Genomic DNA, 20840 nt, shown 5'->3' on the forward strand with positions numbered 1-20840 from the left:
TCGAATAATTTTCTCCGTTTTTTCCACATGTTCCTCTATTTCTTTGCTCCTTTTAGTCTTAGCGTGATAAAATATAGCCTATAACCTTCCTCGATAAATGGGCTATCTAACACTGTAAGGATCATCAAAATCCGTTGCGTAGTTTTAAAGATTAAAGGGAACAAAGGGACATGAGGGAAAAAAGCAACTTTGTTTAATGTTTTATTATATGTATAGATAAAAAATTACTAGAATTTGCTAATTACTTTAGAATTTCTTAATTTTTATGAGAGGTTAAATTATAAATAAAAGTCTAAAACATCTTCCATCTATTTGGTTTTATTTATTGGTAAATATCAGTGAAATACAATGTTGTCTACAATAAGCACAATATTGATTATATATTGACTAAACGAGAACATGATGAAATACTTGACTTAATATTATTACGACAATAATTATTAAGTTGAGACTATACAGTATACGATGTAAAATCACCCTTTAACCAAAATATTTATTTTGTCGTTGTTTATAGAATCGTCGATAAAAATGTATGGAATTGACTTATGCGTTAGATAATAATATTAAGTCGACGTTCGTCTCGTTGTGTCAATTCCATACATTTTGATCAGTGATTCTGTAAAGAAGCTATAAAGAAAACGTTTTGGCCAGGGGCTGCTGGATATCCAGAGCATCGGTAATAGAACCCTTTGATATTAGAATAGAATCGAAAATGCCATTCAATAGTGCAGTCTCAACCTAATAGTTGTTACACTGAATGCTTTTAAGCTCGCTTTCTTTTCGTGTATTTTCGAAGTTTTTTTGTGCGTACCACGACTAATACTTTTTCTTTTTTAACTCGTACTAAAATGCGCGTAAAAAAGCGCGCTTAAAACCTTATTGTAGATATCAAATACTTTGAATATACGGACAAAGATTAATATTATGTAACTATTAATTAATATACTCTAGTAAAGATGTGGCTATATCAAGTTTATCATAAAATCTGGTGACACTGAAACCACATTTTCACTTTACAATTACATTATGGCTATTTCGATAACTAACAGACAGAACAAAGCATTTTCTATTTCCCTATTATATTATTTAAAACTGGCATGAATTGAATTCATTCCTTGTTCGATTTATCGTGTCCGTTTCAAATGTGTCAAAAATGTCGAACCAACAACATGGACCGGATCGAATAACAATGCTGTAGTTATTCATTTAAAAACATGATCAAATCTGGGTAATAGTTTTCAAACTTTGCTGTCTGTTTTCTACAGTTTTGAGTAATATAGACAACTACTCGTATTATTGTAAGTTATGTGATTTTATATCACTATTTGAATAAATTCTAACACACTATGACACAATATACCTACTATCCTACACAATGGTAAATTTTACAAGCAGAACTTGCATAACATAAATAATGAAATAGATCCGATAGTAAGTAAGCTTAGAAGTGAGAAACCTAACTAATAATAATAATATATATTATAATATTTACATAGTTTTCACTCATAAAGTGACCGGTGGAATGATATAAGTGTTAATCTATAAGTTAAATAAATTTCAAATGTATCTAGACTAAAAATAAAATAAGATGACGATCAGAAAAAAACATATCCACATAAATCCGCAGAAAATAAGTTCTACTCTCCTATGATTATACGTTTCTATTTATTTTATTATTAGCACATCTAATATTATGTGTCAGTGAAATAACATTTATGTTTTGACGTCGCGCGTCCAATAGAGAATTCGATACGAAGGTAAACTAATTAGGTACAAATAAGTCGAGAAAAGTCTTACAACCGATACTTAAACATAACTATAATACAAAATAGTCGACTTTTTGACGAAACAAAAAGGTTTTCGTATTTGTTACCAAGTAACCGAACAAATAAGAACCACTACTACATTGTTATCTTTGGTATAATAAGTAATACGTTTAAAATTTAATAAATTAGACGCAGCCGGGTCGTCGGTACATTTTCATTTCGCTGGTGGCGACGGCGATCCATTCGTTCCTCGCCGAGTCGAACCATGTTAGTCCGAGGGTGTACTTGCCGTTGATATTGACGTGTTGGCAGTGGGAGAACCACCAGCCACCCTCGTAGTTGCCAGCGCAATGGGTGTTAGAGATGTCACGATCACGATCAATAGCCGAAAACTCCATATGGTTCTGGTACTCGAAAGCATCGCTGGCGTTACCTTTGAAGCCGCTGACGTCCAATACGTAGCCGGAGTCCGCGCTGCCGACGGAGAAGTGGTCGTACTCGGCATACCAGCTGCTGCCGTAGATGTCGGTCATATCGATCCTCATGGCGGAGCAGTTGTCCTTGGTGATCTGGTGCATAGATTCGAGCCCGAGCCAGTATTCGGAGGAGGCGTCGCCGAAGCCGGAAACGTATTCGCCAAACTTGCGGTTGAATTCGATGGAGCCGTTGTAGCGTCTTTGCAGGAGGGTCGTTCCGTTGCTGCACCAGGTCTCGACGGGGGTGTGGGTCGGGCGGATGAGGTAGGTGTTGGGAGGGTCGGTCACGGTCGAGCAGTCCTTGGGCAGTTGGCTGACGAGGTCCTCGTACTCGTGTTCCACGGGCTGCAACTCCTTCACCTCCCCGATCAGCTCCGGTAGCGGTATGCCGAGGGTTCCGTTAGTCTCCATGCGATTGGATTCCGTCTGCAACAAGATTCGTAAATTAATTTTCCTGACTCGATAAACTGTGAATGGAACGATAATTTTTCAGGTATTAAATCAGGTATTAAAAGATTGCCACTCTAAGTATCTTCTACAAATTCTTAAAATATTTAAATTCCTTACGATCTCTAAATCGCTATGAAGTAAAATACATCAAAGGCGTTTATTTCTAGACTGAATAGCTAATAATTATCTTAAAGGATATTGTACGCCGGAACAATATCTACTAACGATATTGCTCCTGTATGATATCCTGTCGCCACTTATAAATACTTAGCTCATATAGATACGTCACGTGCGAGCTAGATGCTTGTGAGATGTAATCTGCGTTTATTGTTTTTACCCGACTACGGTGAAACGGGGGTGCTGCTTTTGGCAGTATATGAATCTAACAATATGAATCTTGTAGCAAAGAAACTACTAAGAGAGGGAGGGATTAAAAATAGTACCGTGGGTTACAAACGTTTTTGTTATAAAAAATTTGCTAGGGTTTAAAGCTACGAATAAAAAATACAAGTTTAAAATAACCCTTTCATTACAGTCATCTTCATCTGTCCTATTCCAGCTATATTCGATCCAAGTAAATTAGAGCAAAGTGCGTTAAATATAGAGACCTCTGTCGCGTCATTCCCTTCTGCGATCTATTGTGAGCTCTAACATTTAGATATACATATATTTAGAAAACCTTTCAAAGCCTTTACCGGTTTGTATTTTGATGCCCTTTCAACAGAACCAACCGGCAAAATCGTTGAAACCGGCAAAAAGTTGCTATGAAAAGAAGCGGCAAAAAAGTAATAATTTATTATTATGGATGTAACCACTTGCCACATAATGTTTAAATAATGCTATTTAAATAATTCTGTATATAAAAATATTATAATAATATTTAAAAAAAATTAAATAAAACACATAATATATAATAATAATATATAAAAATAATCAAATAAAATACAATGTTTAAATAATATTGTTTAAAACGTTCTTCTCGCCGGGTTAGTTCCCGAACCGGTGCTAGGCATCGTAGTCTCTTCGTTCTTTCTACGACTTTCAAAAAGTGTATCATGATACCCATTTTGAATAAAAATATATTTTATTTTATTTATTATTTTATTTATAATCATATTTAAATAATGTTAGAAAAGTAGGTATATTCAGAACGTTATGATAATAAATATTAATAATTTACTGTCGGTTACGGTCGGTTTAGCTCGGTCATCCAGGTACTGAGTATATATTCTATAGGTTTTCGATTTTGTTTGAGGAAACTCGTGACGCTCGGGCCCTTGCCCATACAAAAGTGAAAAAAATTTTCATCTTTCAGAGCTGCTACTTTCACAATGAACTCTCTACAAGGAACACGTACACACCCTAAAGTATTATCACTTATTTTTGTTTCACACTGTATATATTATATTGTATGTTTGCAAATTGCATTAAATAATTGCGAGCGCTGTGCTGCATGAATATTTTAAAGTGTAAATATAAAGTTTAATACATTCGTGTTATCTGAAATTAGGGGGAGCTACGAACAAGTTTCTATGCGAAGACGTGACCGAAAACCGTATTATCAGTTCTATATCTAATGTATCTTTAGTTGTAGTAATGTATGAGGTCGATCGGTACGTATCTAAGTTCTATAGATTTGTCATGTAAACATTAACTTTAACAAGGAATTTGTATTTTTTAAGAAAATAATATATTCATGCCAAAATGCATTTGCTATTTTTGACGCTAAAGAAAGCCGTACCAAACTCTAAGCTCTAAAAACTAAATCGTTGCAAAACATTTTGATTAATTAGAGAAATTTAAAGATTCCAGTCTTAATTATTCAGTATAAATTACCTTAAGAATGTGGTCGTTCAGGCGATAGAAGTGCTGCTTGGTCGCCGAGGTCAGGTCGGAGATGGATTCATTAATTTTCTTCACCAGAAGCCGGTCCAATTCCGCTCGGTCTATAGCGTTACTGACGCTAACAGCTATTGCTTTCACGGACTGACGGAGATTCTCCTGATCTTCCTTCAGGTAAGAGGATTGAGCGTTGAGCTAAAACAAAAATGTTTACTTCAATGCCAAGGAGAGGTAACTTAAAGGATATTCTTTGAACCAGAGTAGCTATTAGCATAAAAGCCATCTGAATTCCGCTAGTAAGTAAATAATATATTTCGCCGGTATTGGCCATCTCTGATCGAAACCAAATGCACTCTATAAAATTAGTGTAGTAGCAACTACGGTAGCTTAGTATTTTTACCCGAAAAATATGCGCATTCCTATTAGACAAAGATTAATTGTAATGAAAAGAGTACGGTTTATACCTGAGCGCTTTCTATAATGTTACCTGATTCACGCAAAAAACCTCAATGGATTCTGTGAATGTCAATGAACACTTCTGTCGGCGAAATAAACCGAGGAATTTTATACCTACTAGAAATATTTGTGATATAAAGGCAAATGCAACCATTATTGTACCACACTGGAGTATTTGGGGCAGATAAATTGCGCTTTTAAACTTTTATTAAGCGAGTAATCGGAATTCGCCGCCATTGTATTCAAGTAACACAATAATTTACCTGTGCGAAGTTCACGTCGAGTTTGGATATTTCCTTTCTGAATTCTGGCACGGTTTTGTCCGCTTTGTTCTCTATGCTTTCGACGTCCTCGCGGAGCTCCAACATGGAGGCATGAATCTTATCGAAATCGGCGACCTTCTGCGAGATGTTTTGGAGTTCGCTGCGCAGAACTTTGTTCTCGAGCTCAAGGAAGTCGATTTTGGCGGACATCAAGTTCCAGTTGGGTTCCTCGAAGCGGTCCAGGCGTCGTTGCACATCCAAGATCTGGGTTTGCAGGTTCTGCTGGTACTCATCGAGTTGGTCTTGGCTGCGAGCGAGGCGGGATATCTGGGCGTGCACCATCTTGTTGTGGCGGTACTTGTGCGCGTGCCCCATGTCCCCAGACCTCTCGTGATCCAAAACGTCGTTGTAGCTCTCGTTGTTCATTTCGGTTATCTGCTTCGCTTTCATCTGGAACAAGGCTATTATTTGAGCGACCAATTTTAGATAACCTACTTTGCAAATCTTTTTGCATTTTCTAGCATATTACTGAAATAATTTACTGCATCTGAATTAACATGCGATTGCGTTCGCCAAATATGAGATTTTAAACGTTTATCTAGTTTTATGAAAATGTTCAAGTGCAAAATGTAAGCTCTTTATATTTCAATTTCTGGACACTGATATCTGTTCTGTAACATTTCAAAATGTAATATCAAATAAATAAACCTTTGTTTCTCGGTGATATTATTAGATAAATTTTATTGTAAATGCTGGATAAAAATTACAATTACATACAAACTAATCAACTTAAAATCGCTAATTTCGTTAATCGAATCTCCCATGTCTGATGTCATTATCACGAGAGGGAGGGCTGTTTGAAAGAAAAATCGAGGCTCTATGACGAATGAGTGCGACCTCTTTCACCAAGTATGTCACATGGATACAAGGCAAACAATACAAACGTATATCCGTATCGTGATAACAGATTTAGCTTGTAATTAACGTGAAAGCCTAAGTAATATCAATTTAGTAATCTGGTGGTTACTGGTTACGTATTGTAAATTTGTAACTATACTTTGGGTAAAATACGCACATTCACGATAATAATTAGTGTACTCATTTTAAAATGAATGTCTACTAAAATCAAGCTATCTATCTGTTTGTCTGTCTGTCTGTCGGCCTACCTCAAATAATCGATTAAAAAGATTTTGAATGTGGTATTTTATGAGTCTCGGGAAAGAAAAAGGAGTAATTTTTTCACCAGGAAAAATGTACTATGAAATAAATGTGTAAGTAAAGAACGTTAGTAAGTACCTACTCATAATGTTTTGCTCAAGAACAAAAATTATTGTGCTATGAGTTGTGACGTCCATCTAAAAGAAAAAATATTCATGTCCATTTCACACAAGTAAGTTTTCAAGCCGAACGCAAAATCCATCTGCTATAAATCGTAGTAATTATAGTCATGCGGAAACTGGTTTACAGATGGGTGACTTGAGATCATCCTACAATTGTAATTTATCTGTCTTAAACATTTTTAATTAACTTTAACGAAGATACAACAGGTGTAAGATAATCATATTCGTGTTTTGGGTTAACTTAATAAACTAGTTTCGAATTAGAAATATTGATTAGCATTTAATTAGCAGTTATTAGCCTGGGTAATAGCTTTATTTTCGTAAAGCGTTTTTCAAGTCTTAACGAAGCGTTGTGCTTTAATAAAATAGTAGTTAATTTGATACTTTCAATACCGGAGTTAGGAATTTAAAATATATAAGTATTTTTTACTTTTAACTTCGCTGTAGAAATTATTCAATGTAAATTGTCTAGAAACCCAGTTTAGTTATGAAAGATAAAATTATTTACGTTGCGAAATTTTCCTAACACCTGGCCGTATAAATAAAATGCAAGATGAATATCTTCAACGTTATCATACCCAATTAAATTCTAAGCAAAGACATCCTTCATTTGTGAATTGCACAAGAATGTATAATTATGAAATATCTTCGAGCGAGGCCATATGCTCCTGCTCGTTGTTCGTTGGAATAACGCATCGTACGAGCGAGGCCATATGCTTCTTTTCGTTGCGTTTTTATTAGAATAAGGCATCGTATGCCTCGAGCTGCATTGCGGCGACGGGACGCACATACAATAAAACACAACACCCTAATGAATCATTTACCCTGCCACTTCATCCTTTGTCCAACTTTTTAAGCACCACGTCCGACGACGTGACGCATCAATGTGGCATAATATCGTCGTAAAACGTCGCGTCGTATCGTTGACGCACTGCAACGCAACTGAGCAAAGTATACGTCCTTATATTGGTGGATTACTAAAATCAAATATGCAACAGTTAATTCATCTCCAGTCCGTCAATCCGAAATACCGCTACAAAAACCCAAAAACGCACGCATAATTGTGAGATATTTCATATACCACCAAATAATACGTATATAATACGTATATTACCAAATAATACGTAAACTAGCTATTTCACCGAGCTTTGCTTGGTATTCGATAAAATACGAATAAAATGACATTTTCTAAAAATGATTCCTAGCTAGATCGATTTATCGCCCCCCGAACCCCCTATATACTAAATTTCATGAAAATCGTTGGAGCCGATTCCGAGATTCCAATTATATATTTATATATACACAAGAATTGCTCGTTTAAAGATATGAAGCGTCTTACCGTTGTCGCACCGCAACGCAACGCAGCAATGTGGCTTCGCTCTTATATGGGTGGATTATTAAAATGTATAAAAGTAACAGTAAATTGTCGTGTTTTATTGCGCTCATCGACCAGGTGGGCCAGCGAGATGAAACCTGCTATTTTTACACACATTTACATTAGCAGGTGATGCCCAGGGTCCCGTATCATCACCTTCAACTCTAAACATTTGGATATGTAGTTTCTACGCAGTTTTGATAATTTGTTTTAAAGCTTTTGGGAACAGAGGGATAAGTATTACTCATGTAGAGTTCGTAATCGTAACCTAATCGATTATCAGATGTATGAAGTCTGACATAATACAATTTTTCTCAAATATTATAGGTATTATAACTAAGGTGTTTACTCTTACTTTTCTAGAGTTAAAACCTTTCTTGATAAAAATAAAAGCTTAGCAAAGACACTTACTATGTTAACAAATTTTAAATCTACATGGCCTATAATTTTTAGATGGATTTTATATTTTTAATGAGTGTGACCGACTACAAGGTTATAGGCGTAAAGAAATTAATATGCAATCAGACTTTACTTGAGGCAATAAAAATAATCATCAGTAGGAACGTGTTTCGGCAATAAAAATATATAAAATTGCCTTCGCGTGCTACTTCATTTTATCCTTGAATCTCATATTATGTTTATGACATTGGTAATTTAACGAAATAACTCGCGAAATGGATTTGATCTTTCAATTTCTTTTGTAAAGGCTAGAGGCGTTTTTTTTAATAGGCCTTAGTATTTATATTTTAGAATTGGTCGCAATAGACCATCCGAGTAATGTCGAACAAATTTTACGCACACATTAGCGTGATTCCAGTTAACTATTAGTCTCTGCTTGCAGTAGGATAAAGCCTCATTTTTAGAACACCGCTGGATTATTCTACCGTGTGATATTAACATTTAGGGAGATCGCAGACGACAGACTTTTGTGCGATCGAGTCTGCGGCCCGTACAGCCTAGTCGGCATGGCGCGGCCATGCCATAATATAATACCATACGCCATTTGATTTTCGATTATGAATGCGATTTGTCTAAGTACCCTTGACTCTAATAATGTCTCGCAAATTCGTCTACGCTATTCAATTGAGTATAGAAATGGACTCAGTATTCCCAGAGGCTGAGGACTGAGCTATGATACGATGTTCTTGAAGCAATTATTGAAGATTTACTCGATTTACTTTTGAACATAGAAATATGCGCATATTATTGCAGACTATTGAAATTAAAATGTTTAATGTTAAACATGATTTTTGAAAGACTGATTCGTTATAGCATAAAAATGTATGTTTTATATCTTTTTACACACTTTTTACACACATTAGCAGTTTGAATGTATATTGTTTAAATATTCATTAATTTAAGTAAAGGATTAAGTAATGTAACGTAACTTCCATCTAAATATTATCTTCGGTGGTATATTTTGGTGTCTATAATTTTTTTATCTATGTCAAAAATATTTTCTTTTTCACATTGCGGCAATCTTGCCACCCCTAGAAATAGTCGCCTGGGGCAGTCTTCCCCCACATCACTACGCCACTGTTTATCAAATAACCAAACCACCACAAAATAACCGCAGCAAATCATTCTGAAATCGGAAATGAAAATAAGCTTTTCGTTACGTTAATTTTTGAGACTCAGATCTTATTAGCAAGGCTAGAAACCTTCTGGCCTTGCTAAAAAGATTAGCAGGTTTCTGGCCTTGCTAAGGTTCCATTAACTCCATTGACTCCGAGGCTCCATCATTGAGTCTCCCACGGTCACCTCAAAAATCCTTTTCAAGCAATCCTTTTTGAGCTTTTGAGTGACAAAAAATGATGAGTGCGTTTTCCCAGGCGCGTAATTAAAGTTTTTGGATGTTTGTGAAGGTTGTCGGGGCCGTATCCGTTGTCATTGTGGAGGTGTATGTATGTCATTTTGTTTTATGCCACGGAAACCGGACCCATTCGGTGCAGTAAACTGGCAGATGCAACGCCTGAGACCACGTGCTATGATTAATTAACAAGTTTAACTAAACGACTTTTAAACGAGATCTTAAAATTGTAAAATTTTGTGAAAATTATCCTTTTATTTTATTGATAAGTTACTTTGTCGCCAATTTCATCGCGTTGGAAAATCTTGAAACGCGCGGAACCCTGAGTTTTTGCTGAAAAAAATTAAATCATGTCCTTTCCCAGAACTCAAGAAATCTGTATAATCATGCAAAAGTAGGCACGTTTCGTACATTATATTCTGTTCATTACGTATTTTTAACATCATGAAGTTCTAAGATTTCAAAGACTGTAAATTTTTTCAACACTATTATCACTTTATACCTACCCGTTAAATATCTAAAATTAGTTGATTAAATGCCAAAAGTCAAAACCCAAATTGTTTAAGAGGGTGATCTTCTCACAGAGTTTAAGTACTGATATTTGATACTGTTGTGCTTTATACCGTTACTATGTCACTTGTTAACATTAATTATTATAATATTATGAACATTGATAATATGAACATTGCACAACATGCACATAACATGGCTGTTAAGATTTTTTATATTAATAAATTTGCAGTAAATTTAGTACATAAAATTGATTAAAAACAACATACCAGCAGCCTGCCTAGCATACGCTAACGAGATATCTCACTCTCGAGATAATTAAAAACTTCTCGTCTCATAATGTCAAAACATGAACATTATCTCGACAAAACTCTATAAAAATGTGTTATTTCGATGATAGATCTACGCGAGAAAAATGTTTGTCATGCTAGGTCAATAGAGATGAAGAGACAAACTATCAAACACCGAGAAAATTTAGAGTGAGATATCTCGTTGGCGTATGCTAGGCAGGATCAAATTCGCATGTGATTATTAAAAATATCAAGAACTATTCGTTTAATAATATACTATTTTACTGTTGACTGGATCAAAATTGCAACGAAGCTGTATTAATTTTGGATTAACATAGCTGAATTTGGGTACGTATAAGACGTAACTTACGTTTATAAAGTAGGTAGGTATCATCGTTCCGACTACTGGTTTTCCTTTTCACGTCTCATAATTAAGTTTAGGCTGATAAGCTGATATAATTTAAGACGTGAGTGGAAGAACCCGATAAGCACTTAACAGTTAAAAAAATTTCATAAATTATTAATTCCGGTTAGGGCCGGAAAAACTAATGTGAAATAAAAAATAGTTTTTCTGTGTAGATACAGTAGATATTATGTTACAAGGTTTGTTCGAATTATAAGGGAAAAAATGAAATGTTTCTGTTATAAAATGTTAGTGATGTGGTTCTTCCACTCACGTCTTCAATAACGTTAATGTTTTCGGTAATTTAGTTACATTTTAATCTGTGAACTGCGAATACTGCAAATTGTTCGTGCTCTGTGTACCGTGAAATATATGCGCGGGCGCACAAAAAAATCTCACCGTGTGAATTAATTACTGCCAGTGATCAGTTTTCGTGTAAATCTGGTGATCGTGTGAGGTCCACTTTTTGCAACGAATTTGTATGACATCTTGCACGATCAACACTGATATTATAAATAAAAAGTTTCTTTACCCAGAGTAAACAAACATAATATATTTTGTATCTTTGGAGGCTTTGAGGATTGAGGATTGCCTACTTGTCTAGTAATAAACACGCGTTGAAACTGGATTGGTGAATCTTAAAAAGGAGGTAACATTAGATACCTACTAATACTTCAATATTGTTTTTATAGAAAAGGTTTTTTATTTTGTAAGTATTTCAGTTGGAAGAATAGTTAAGTAATTTTTAAAAGAAGCATAATCTACTGGAAGAGTTGAATAATCGTCTAATATACCTACATAAAATATACAAATTCCAATTAATTTTGATAAATTGTATAACCAGTATATTGAGGCACACGTTATATGAATGTGTATTCGACGCTAACAAGCATGTGGTACCTAGAAATAGTTCTAATCGCAGGTGAGCAATATGTTATTATTGGCTTCGCAAAAAAATACGCTGTCAGGTACAGAGATAAACAAAAAAATATTGAGAGACGAGACGAATATACTTTAGCATAAAATGGTTATAATTTTATCAAGTATCTTTAAAATCAATCAAATCGTATTCAAAAGATGCGTAACTTTTTATCAAACTTTACCTGCCAAATTGAATAAAATGTAGAGGGCCTTGTGTGAAATGTTCTATAGAAGGTATTTAAGAGGGCGACTGACCCAAAAAATCAAACATCGTCTTCTCTTCACACTCACGCCCGTCTTTCATATGCCAGGTGAAAAAGGACGACGCGGATTCATCGCCAAATTAGTTTTTTCTCAATAACTCGATAAATATACAATATTTTAAAAATCCGCTAGGTCGGTTCCTCAATAATAGAATTTTATTATATAATGTATTAAAATATTAACTTAGTTCAATACACGGTTATGGCAATAAATGAAAAATTCGTGAAAATTAGATGCATCTTTATGATTTTTTTCTATCGAGAAAATTTTAAGATATCGTGTGCTCAGATCGAATTCTCAGAAATATACAGTAGTATCTATTTTTAGAAAATGAAACAATTCGGGGCTTATTTTCAAGTATAAAAATGAATTATATAATCGAAAGTTTTGGGTTAGTCGCCACCTTAAGCGGTATTCATTCTAAAGCTACCGTTCCGATCCACGCGGCAAGCGACCACGACCGACAAAAATTCAAATAGAATGCCACTTTATGACCAAGGCTATTAAAGGTTTCATTTTACTCTACGCCACGACCAAGCAGCGGTGGCATGGGTCGCTAGACCAAATATTTATCGGCCCTCGACTTTGACAGCCTCTTGGTTATTGTGCTACAAGACGACTAGAACCACTTCCTTCTATAAGCATAATAATTAATACAATTAAATGTACTCGTATTATGGTCAGAAGACTACATTCAATGAATATTTTTGAATAGACTTGATAAAAAGCACGTGCCCCTATTTAATTTATGATCAGCGAATAATTTCATACGCTATCGCTAATTGATTTTATGCCGTATCTGCTTCAATTAAAAATCCTAAATAAGTGGCAGCGTATCTACGTCGCGCGCTACGAAAAATTGTTATGGGGCATTTACGCTACACCACTATTTAGAACAGTGGTCCCTAACCTTTTTTTCAAACGGGCCACAAACATGTTTTAGTCTTGGTGTCGCGGGCCGCAACAAAAATTTTTTAGGGTTAAAAAATAACGTTCTTCAAAATTTAAAAGTAGAACAAACATGACTTTCACAATGACTTTACAATTTACATCATTTTGTCGGTGGGCGTGAATTTCAAAATAGTTTAAAATCACGCGGGCCACAAATAAAGTCCCTGTGGGTCGCGGGTTGGGGATAGATGATTTAGAAGAATTCAGATTTCTTACAATTAATAGATAAAGATTTCTAAAGTACTACTTTCCTATCAAACGTAAAGATATATTTTTTCCACGATTCCTAGTTAACCCTACATTATGCAGAGTGCGCACCCCACGCGACCGGTAAAAACTCCCAAGCGCGGCGGTTGCGGACGGTTAGAGGCATCGAGCGTGAACTACACCTGTATTATTACTCCTGTATTGTATCAAACCTTCCATAATTTTGAAATAAATCAGTAAAGAAGGATATAATTACCCCACGAAAGGAAAAGGGTTAAGTTAAAGTATAATCATTAATTCATTCATTAGTTTAAGATAGCGAAGTTAGATATCAAAAATGTATGGGATTTGACATTTATCTTGGCTGTCGAAAACAAGCGAATAAGCACGCTAGAGTTAATACCTAATCCAAAATATTTCAAGCTTGGTTTAAACAGACAATCAGACTATATTTTTTTATTACATAAATCTCAAAGGTTGACATGGTGTCAACGTATCGCCCAAACCACTGGACGGATCGGGCTGAAATTTGTTATGTTGTGACGTAGGCATCCGCTAAGAAAGGATTGTGACCAATTCTACCCCCAAGGTGGTAAAATAGGGGATGAAATTTTGTATGAAACTATGTAAGTATGTCAATTTTAAACTGATCGGGCAGAGACTTTGATACCTAATTAATAATAATACTTCTTAACGGGAGCGAAGCCGCGGGCAAAAGCTAGTAATAACATAAGAACACCTTATAGAATTAGCAGCAGCCTTATTTTCCTGTTCTGAGGCAGCAGCTTATATCTAGCTAATCTTTATTATGCTCATATGAGAAAAGAAAGTTCTTTTTGCTAACAAAGGATTCTATGGGCCTAACCGTTAATTTTTACCATGCGAAAATCTTTCTAAAAACATTAGCAATTAATTAGTAGTCGTACTTTCAAGAGCCTGCAATTAAGATCTTAATTTTTGAGGCTTCATCTTTATGTGGAGATTGTAATTCTTAAGTTAGGAGTTTAGAACACAGTTCACTTACTGCTTTACAATGGGAAGTATATTAAAAAAAAAAATTACGGTTTCTACCCTGTGTACAATGGGCATAACAAAATGAAATATAAAAACCTCAAAGCTCTCAACTCAACACAAAGGTATCTTAGCTACATGTTATCCTTCCAATAGGAGAAAATATAAAACAATTGCCAGCTTAACTGTAAAGTTAATGAATTCGTTTTGAATTAGAAAAGATTTTCTCCTTTGTTTTCAAATATTTGAAGCTCAGAATATTTTACCCTGATTCATTTATATCGCAACATTATTTTCCTGTCAAACTGCAAAATATAATTTTCATGTGCGTCAACCTGCGTCAACCAAACGTTTCTAATTCTATTTAAATACCATTTTGTAATTACATAGATAGAAAACCTCCTAGATCGATTTATGAAATTTTCATGTTGTATTAAAATAAAAGCGGGGTATTGTTAAACACGCTTTTAGAACAAAGTTTTTACACTGCAATTAGTTGACAACTGACGCATCAGTAACATTGTTAGCGATTGCAGTTTTATATAAAACTTTTGTCGCTCACTTCTCGCTGTTGAATGTAATATAAAAGTTTTAATAGTGCATTCATTATAACTCTATTGAGAAAAAACGAGTTAAAGAAGTAAAAGCTTACTACAGTAGCATTTTCTTTCTACTTTCTTTCTGCTCATGCTGATCATACTTATTAGTTGTTATATTTGTCTTCTCTGTCTTATTGATTGGAAAAGCCAAATGACTGACAAGGAAAACACGAATTAGATTTTAGAGTAAGTGTAGTGTAAATAGACTTTTACGGTCTTACACAAAATATTTAAACATCTATTGAACTGTTGCTTTGAGACCATTATGTACTGATTTTTTTTCTAATCAACTGTTCAACAGGACGTGTTTAAATCTTTTGTAGTAAGACCGTTAGTTTTTTCTTATGTTTAACTTTAAACTCAGAAACTCCAGGTGTATTTAACAATGCGCCAGTAAAATTTGATTAAAAGTCAGACCGGAGAGTATAATGTAAAACGAATAAACTACTTAGCCTTAAACTGGGTGGAACTTTGGGATAATTTTATCTTCACCGCTGGTAACTCTAAGCTTATTCTTAGATCGCACAGACTTCGTACCGAACTCGGAAGACTTAACTTTTTAATTGTCAAATAATGGTACAAAATGTAGAGTTCGCTTACATTTTCTTTCTTTTTTTAAAGAGACATTCAGCGCTTAAAGTTTTCAGGTAGACTTTATTACATTTACGTAGAGTTCAAATTGCTTCCACAATAACAGCCATACCTCATTCGCTGATTCCAATCTATTGCTTATTATCTAATACACAGAGTATAAATCAACTTACCTCCTTAGCCAGTTTCCCCACGTGGTTCCTCATCTGAGACAACATTGCCCTCATCTGCTGTCCCTCGTACTTCAGTCTGCCGACTTCGCTGTCCAGCTTGTCCACCCTGGCCTCTTGAGTCCTGGTGAGTTGCGCCAGGTCAGAAGTCTCCAGAAGAGCCTGCTTGAGCTGGTGAAGGGAGGTGTTGTTACAATATCATCAGTAGTTACGGTCAATAGAAAGCGGACATGAAATAAAACATGGATTTCCCAAAAATTATGATGTGTAGTTTTAAATATTTTAACCTGACAGTTTAAAGCACATCTATTATGGTATAACTAGATGTGCCGCGCGACTTTGCCCGCGTAAATTGGGAATTTTACAGAAACCGTACATTTTCCCATAAAAAATATTTCCCCCGTTTTTCCCACATTTTCCTGAGTTTCTTCGGTCGTATTAGTCATAGCGTGATAATATAATATAGCCTATAGTCTTACTCGATAAATGATCTATCTAACACTGAGATAAGTTTTTCAATCGGACCTGTAGTTCCTGAGATTGACGCGTTCAAGCAAACATACTCTTCAGGTTTATAATATTAGGTAGATATAGTTTTTTTTAATTATCGCTTGACAAACTCGTGTCTCGATCTAAAAGACTATGAAATGGTATAATATGGTAGTGATGATGATGATGATGAATGTAACTTGCATAGTAGCATATGCTTTCCGTTCTTAAAACAACGCCGAAACTCCCAAACTTGTATCTATAAAGAATCAGGAGTTCTCTCAGCACCTTCTGAACCACGGTATACCAGGTATACCTCGGTGCAAAATCTTACTTGTTGGTAGCATATGCTTAGAATACCTACTTCTCATGAAACCGAAGTCACCACATTCTTCCCTATAAGTTTTGAGGAGTTCCCTCGATTCATAAGTATGGATCCTTCATCAGATCACCACTTTTGTGAATATAATACCAAATTGGGATGATACCCTATATACCAAAAAAAAAATTTTGAAAATCGGTTAACAAACGGCGGAGTAATCGTTGAATATAAGAAAACGAACATAACACCTCCCCCATTTTAAAAGTTGGTTAAAATTGTAGCCTATATGTCATTCTGATGTATAAGCTATATTATTGTAAAGTTTAATTAAAATCCGTTCAGTAGTTTTTGCGTGAAAGAGTAACATACATCCACACATCCACACATCCAAACAAACTTTCGCTTTATAATATTAGTAGGAAGTAGGAAGTAGGATTAACACCTCCATCGTGGGTATCGCAGACACAATAGATTTTCAATTACTATGCGGCAGCCGGCTTGGGAATTGATGGGTTAAACGTAAATGACAGAATATTGTGACCTATGTAGGTATTTCTTGTATCAATGCATTATTATAATATAGAAATACACATAAGATTTTGATAATTAGAACGTATATTCCAGGCTATGTATTAGGAATATTAGTATACAATTATGTAAATCAGATGCATGTGCAATTAGATTATATTATAAACGATATTAGCGGAGGATTAATCATTATGGATTAGATAATCACATTAGGAATTAGTGAATGCAAAGCTTTAGATCATATAATTAATAGCTAGCTGATCACACGTGAAATTATACTTGAATATTAATTCATCATTGCATAATTAATATATCGTAATATCTAATTTCCACGTATTATGGTTTTAAGCCTAAATTTACTGAAAGAGTTCGAGTTGCCACAGGTGAGTCGAACGTATAAAAAAGGGCAGTTTTGAGTTTTGCAGCTCATAATTATACTTAAATGTTTATTGCTATTGAAATATAAAAACGCAAGTGTGTTTATGTAACTGTCTATTATCTTTTCACACAACAGCTAAACCGATTTTATAATTGGAATAGAGCTAATAATATTTTGTGATCTGGGTACGGGTATAGGAAAATTTGGAAAAAAGAAAAATATTTAGCTCCTTGTCGTTCAACACGAAAAAGGAATTTCGGTTAAACGAAATTATGGGCAACATCTAGTTTGTATATAAGTTGATAATTCCCTTAATATGTAATATTAAAGGAAAAACAAAAAATACAAGCACTTGCCGAAATCGAATATTGACTCAAGTGGACTAAATAAGTATTAATATCGAATATTGTAATCAATCAACTTAATCGCAAGTCGAAAATGAGAAATCGTATTTGCAAACGAGGCCTACGGCAGTTGAACGCCCGTGCCACTTATGCTTATTTTTTCATCAATAAAATTTGTTATTCCAGCCATCTGTCCACTCCAAATTCCATACTTGCTTATTCGGCTAACAACTACTTTTGTGAGGTATTTTTATTTTTGAAATTCGAACTCAATTGTTTTTTAAAGCTAATTTTAGTATTAGTTAGATATTTTTGCTATTTTATATACCATTTGTCACGTAACACGGCCTCTCTGTTTTGGCACAATATTATGATTGATTAATAAGCAATAATAACGAAAGTTAGTCATATTATTCGTCTATATAGTATGATTTTTCTTAATCGATGTTGACAGCTTTATAATCATGGTTATCTATCATGAGTCATGACTCAACGTGTAGAGGGACCTCTAAACGCAGTAGTGATTGTACCCACACTTAAAGTACGGGTGTGAGTAATTTTAATGGGGAGGTATTATGGAGAGTGCATCATCGCACTTGCAAAGCCGATTGGAGTCTTCAATCTTCGTGGAAAATGCTTCCATTTGTAATATTACAGGGTGTTAATGAATTAAAATGCCTTTATAGGTTATCTATACTATCTATACTAATATTATAAAGAGGTAAACTTTGTTTGTTTGTTTAATTGTAATGAATATGCTCAAAAACTACTGGACCGATTTTAAAAATTCTTTTACCATTCGAAAGCTACATTATTTACGAGTAACATAGACTACTATTTATTTTGGAGAAAATAGAGTTCCGTAAGATATTTCAGTTTTTCGGAAACAACTAGAAAATTTACTTATTTTGCGTATGCTGCCTAAACTATAAAAGATAGAACTATACAATGTTCTAAGAAAATGTAGATCTTATAAATATCTACAAAAATGTCCGCGACACACTATACCTATCTATGTCAAGTGAGACACAACAACCATTTTTTTATTTAAAAATCTTGACTTTTTTTGGACCACATTTAAACGCATTTATTTTACTCATGCTAATAATCCTTATCAAAATAAATAATTTCATCACTGAGTACAGTTTATGTAGATTATATTTGCTCTTTGAATTATTAAAATTGGATGTTTGGTTTAGAAGTTATGGCGAAATCAAAATATTGCGATTTACGCCCGTTTCGAAGTAGGCGCTACCAATGCCACAGAATAGATAATAGTGCAAGTACCAATGCAGGGGTGCGCATTGTACACATTGAAAAGGTCTACAGAAAACACCGCGATGGTATATTTTTTTTTATGAAATAAGGGGGCAAACGAGCAACCGGGTCACCTGATGGAAAGCAACTTCCGTCGCCCATGGACACTCGCAGCATCAGAAGAGCTGCAGGTGCGTTACCGGCCTTTTAAGAGGGAATAGGGTAATAGGGGAGGGCAGGGATGGGAATAGGGGAGGGTAGGGAAGGGAATAGGGTAGGGGATTGGGCCTCCGGTAAACTCACTCGGCGAAACACAGCGTAAGCGCTGTTTCACGCCGGTTTTCTGTGAGAACGTGGTATTTCTCCGGTCGAGCCGACCCATTCGTGCCGAAGCATGGCTCTCCCACGTATAAGTATATCCCACAATAACATATTTTTTTGTCATTTACTTTTAACTTCAAATCATGGCTAATTTTTGAAGCGATTTTAACCAATACGGCAATAATCCTTATTCAATTAAATACTTTAAATATATTATTGATTATGGCCCTCTACAGCATAATATTACGATTTTAATTTTAAATTAATATTTTCGAAGATATTACAGATTTAAAAATTGCGGGACGTACTTAGCTTTTGCGGCAGTACCGACCAATGCGGGCCACGGGTAGTAATGAATATAAATTAATTAAAACCAAACTACTGAATCGATTTTAATAATTTTTTCAGTGACTTAGGCCATAATTTATTTTATACCCGTGCGAAGCCGGGGCGGGTCGCTAGTTGATATAATAATTATTGTAAATGTAAGTACAATCCAGTAAAAGTAACCGACAATAACAAAAATGATTTATATTTTATAGCCTTTTACATAGTGATAATGGCCGTGCAAGGCTTTTGTGTAGCTGAATTTGAAATCCGGCCGCCATATTGAATGTCACTTGAAAGACAGTTCTGCTATATCTCCTGTCAATGTGATACCATTTAGATGAATTTTGCACGAAAATGGCAACTAACACTTGGCTTGAATGGCAACTGGCGTCTTTTGAGTGGCACGTGATATGACAATATCTACCAAAATATCCTAGAAAGGCTGTACCTAATTTGATAATACTCACTTCGTTCCGTATGGTGTGAAGTTGGCGCAGTAGAAGCGAGCTGTTGACACTTCGGCTCAACTCCTTCATCTCCACTCGTAGTTCCTTCATGGAGGTCTTCGCCCATTGTAGGGTAGCTTGCTCGTTGCGTTCGTGGTTGTTGGTCGGGGCACAGTGCTGCCTAGAAGATAAACTAAGATTAGTATTATAGTACAGTCTAGTGATATTTCAGTAACTAGCTAAAAGCCGAGCTTTGTGAGGGCTCGCGTCGTCACACCTTGACTGACTGATGATAACACATCTACATATAAATAAAAATTACTACTTATGTTAAAACACTAATCAATAGGCTTGATAGTTTTTCCGTAAAGTGTCTACGGGACCCTTAAAATTGTTATCATGATTCGTATCAACATAATCTAGGATTTATAGCAATAGAGCATCCCAACAGTTTAATACTTTTGTCGCTAACTTTTAGTAAGTTTGAGCTCGCTAAAGTGTAACATTAACCCAACAATCTGCTGGCATAACAGTTGGGCGTAAATAACTTTATATCAACACTGCGTCTAACCCCCGGCTCTGGCTGGAATTTGTGAATTATGTTACCAGGAATTTCTACCGCTGCACGCCTAAAGCTTATAAGCTTTTGAAGGTATATTTGTTAAGATGCATTTTTAAATATATAGAAGCTTAAAACCTTTTTCGATTATTGCTTCATATAAATAAAAA

General features: G+C 35.0%; 1 protein-coding gene across 1 annotated transcript in view; it reads right to left on the bottom strand.

Moving 5' to 3' along the window:
- Positions 1-1605: 1605 nt before the first annotated feature.
- The window catches only part of LOC121739275 (protein scabrous-like), a 28048-nt gene continuing 8813 nt past the window's right edge, over positions 1606-20840 (bottom strand). The window contains exons 2-6 of the mRNA XM_042131639.1: positions 20133-20292; positions 15699-15866; positions 5254-5703; positions 4529-4729; positions 1606-2668 (exon numbers count right to left, since the gene is read on the bottom strand). Coding sequence (XP_041987573.1) covers positions 1952-2668; positions 4529-4729; positions 5254-5703; positions 15699-15866; positions 20133-20292 — 1696 coding nt within the window. The 3' untranslated portion in view covers positions 1606-1951. The remainder of the gene's footprint in view (positions 2669-4528; positions 4730-5253; positions 5704-15698; positions 15867-20132; positions 20293-20840) is intronic.

Source organism: Aricia agestis, chromosome Z (genome assembly GCF_905147365.1).
Source record: "Aricia agestis chromosome Z, ilAriAges1.1, whole genome shotgun sequence".
NCBI lineage: Eukaryota > Metazoa > Arthropoda > Insecta > Lepidoptera > Lycaenidae > Aricia > Aricia agestis.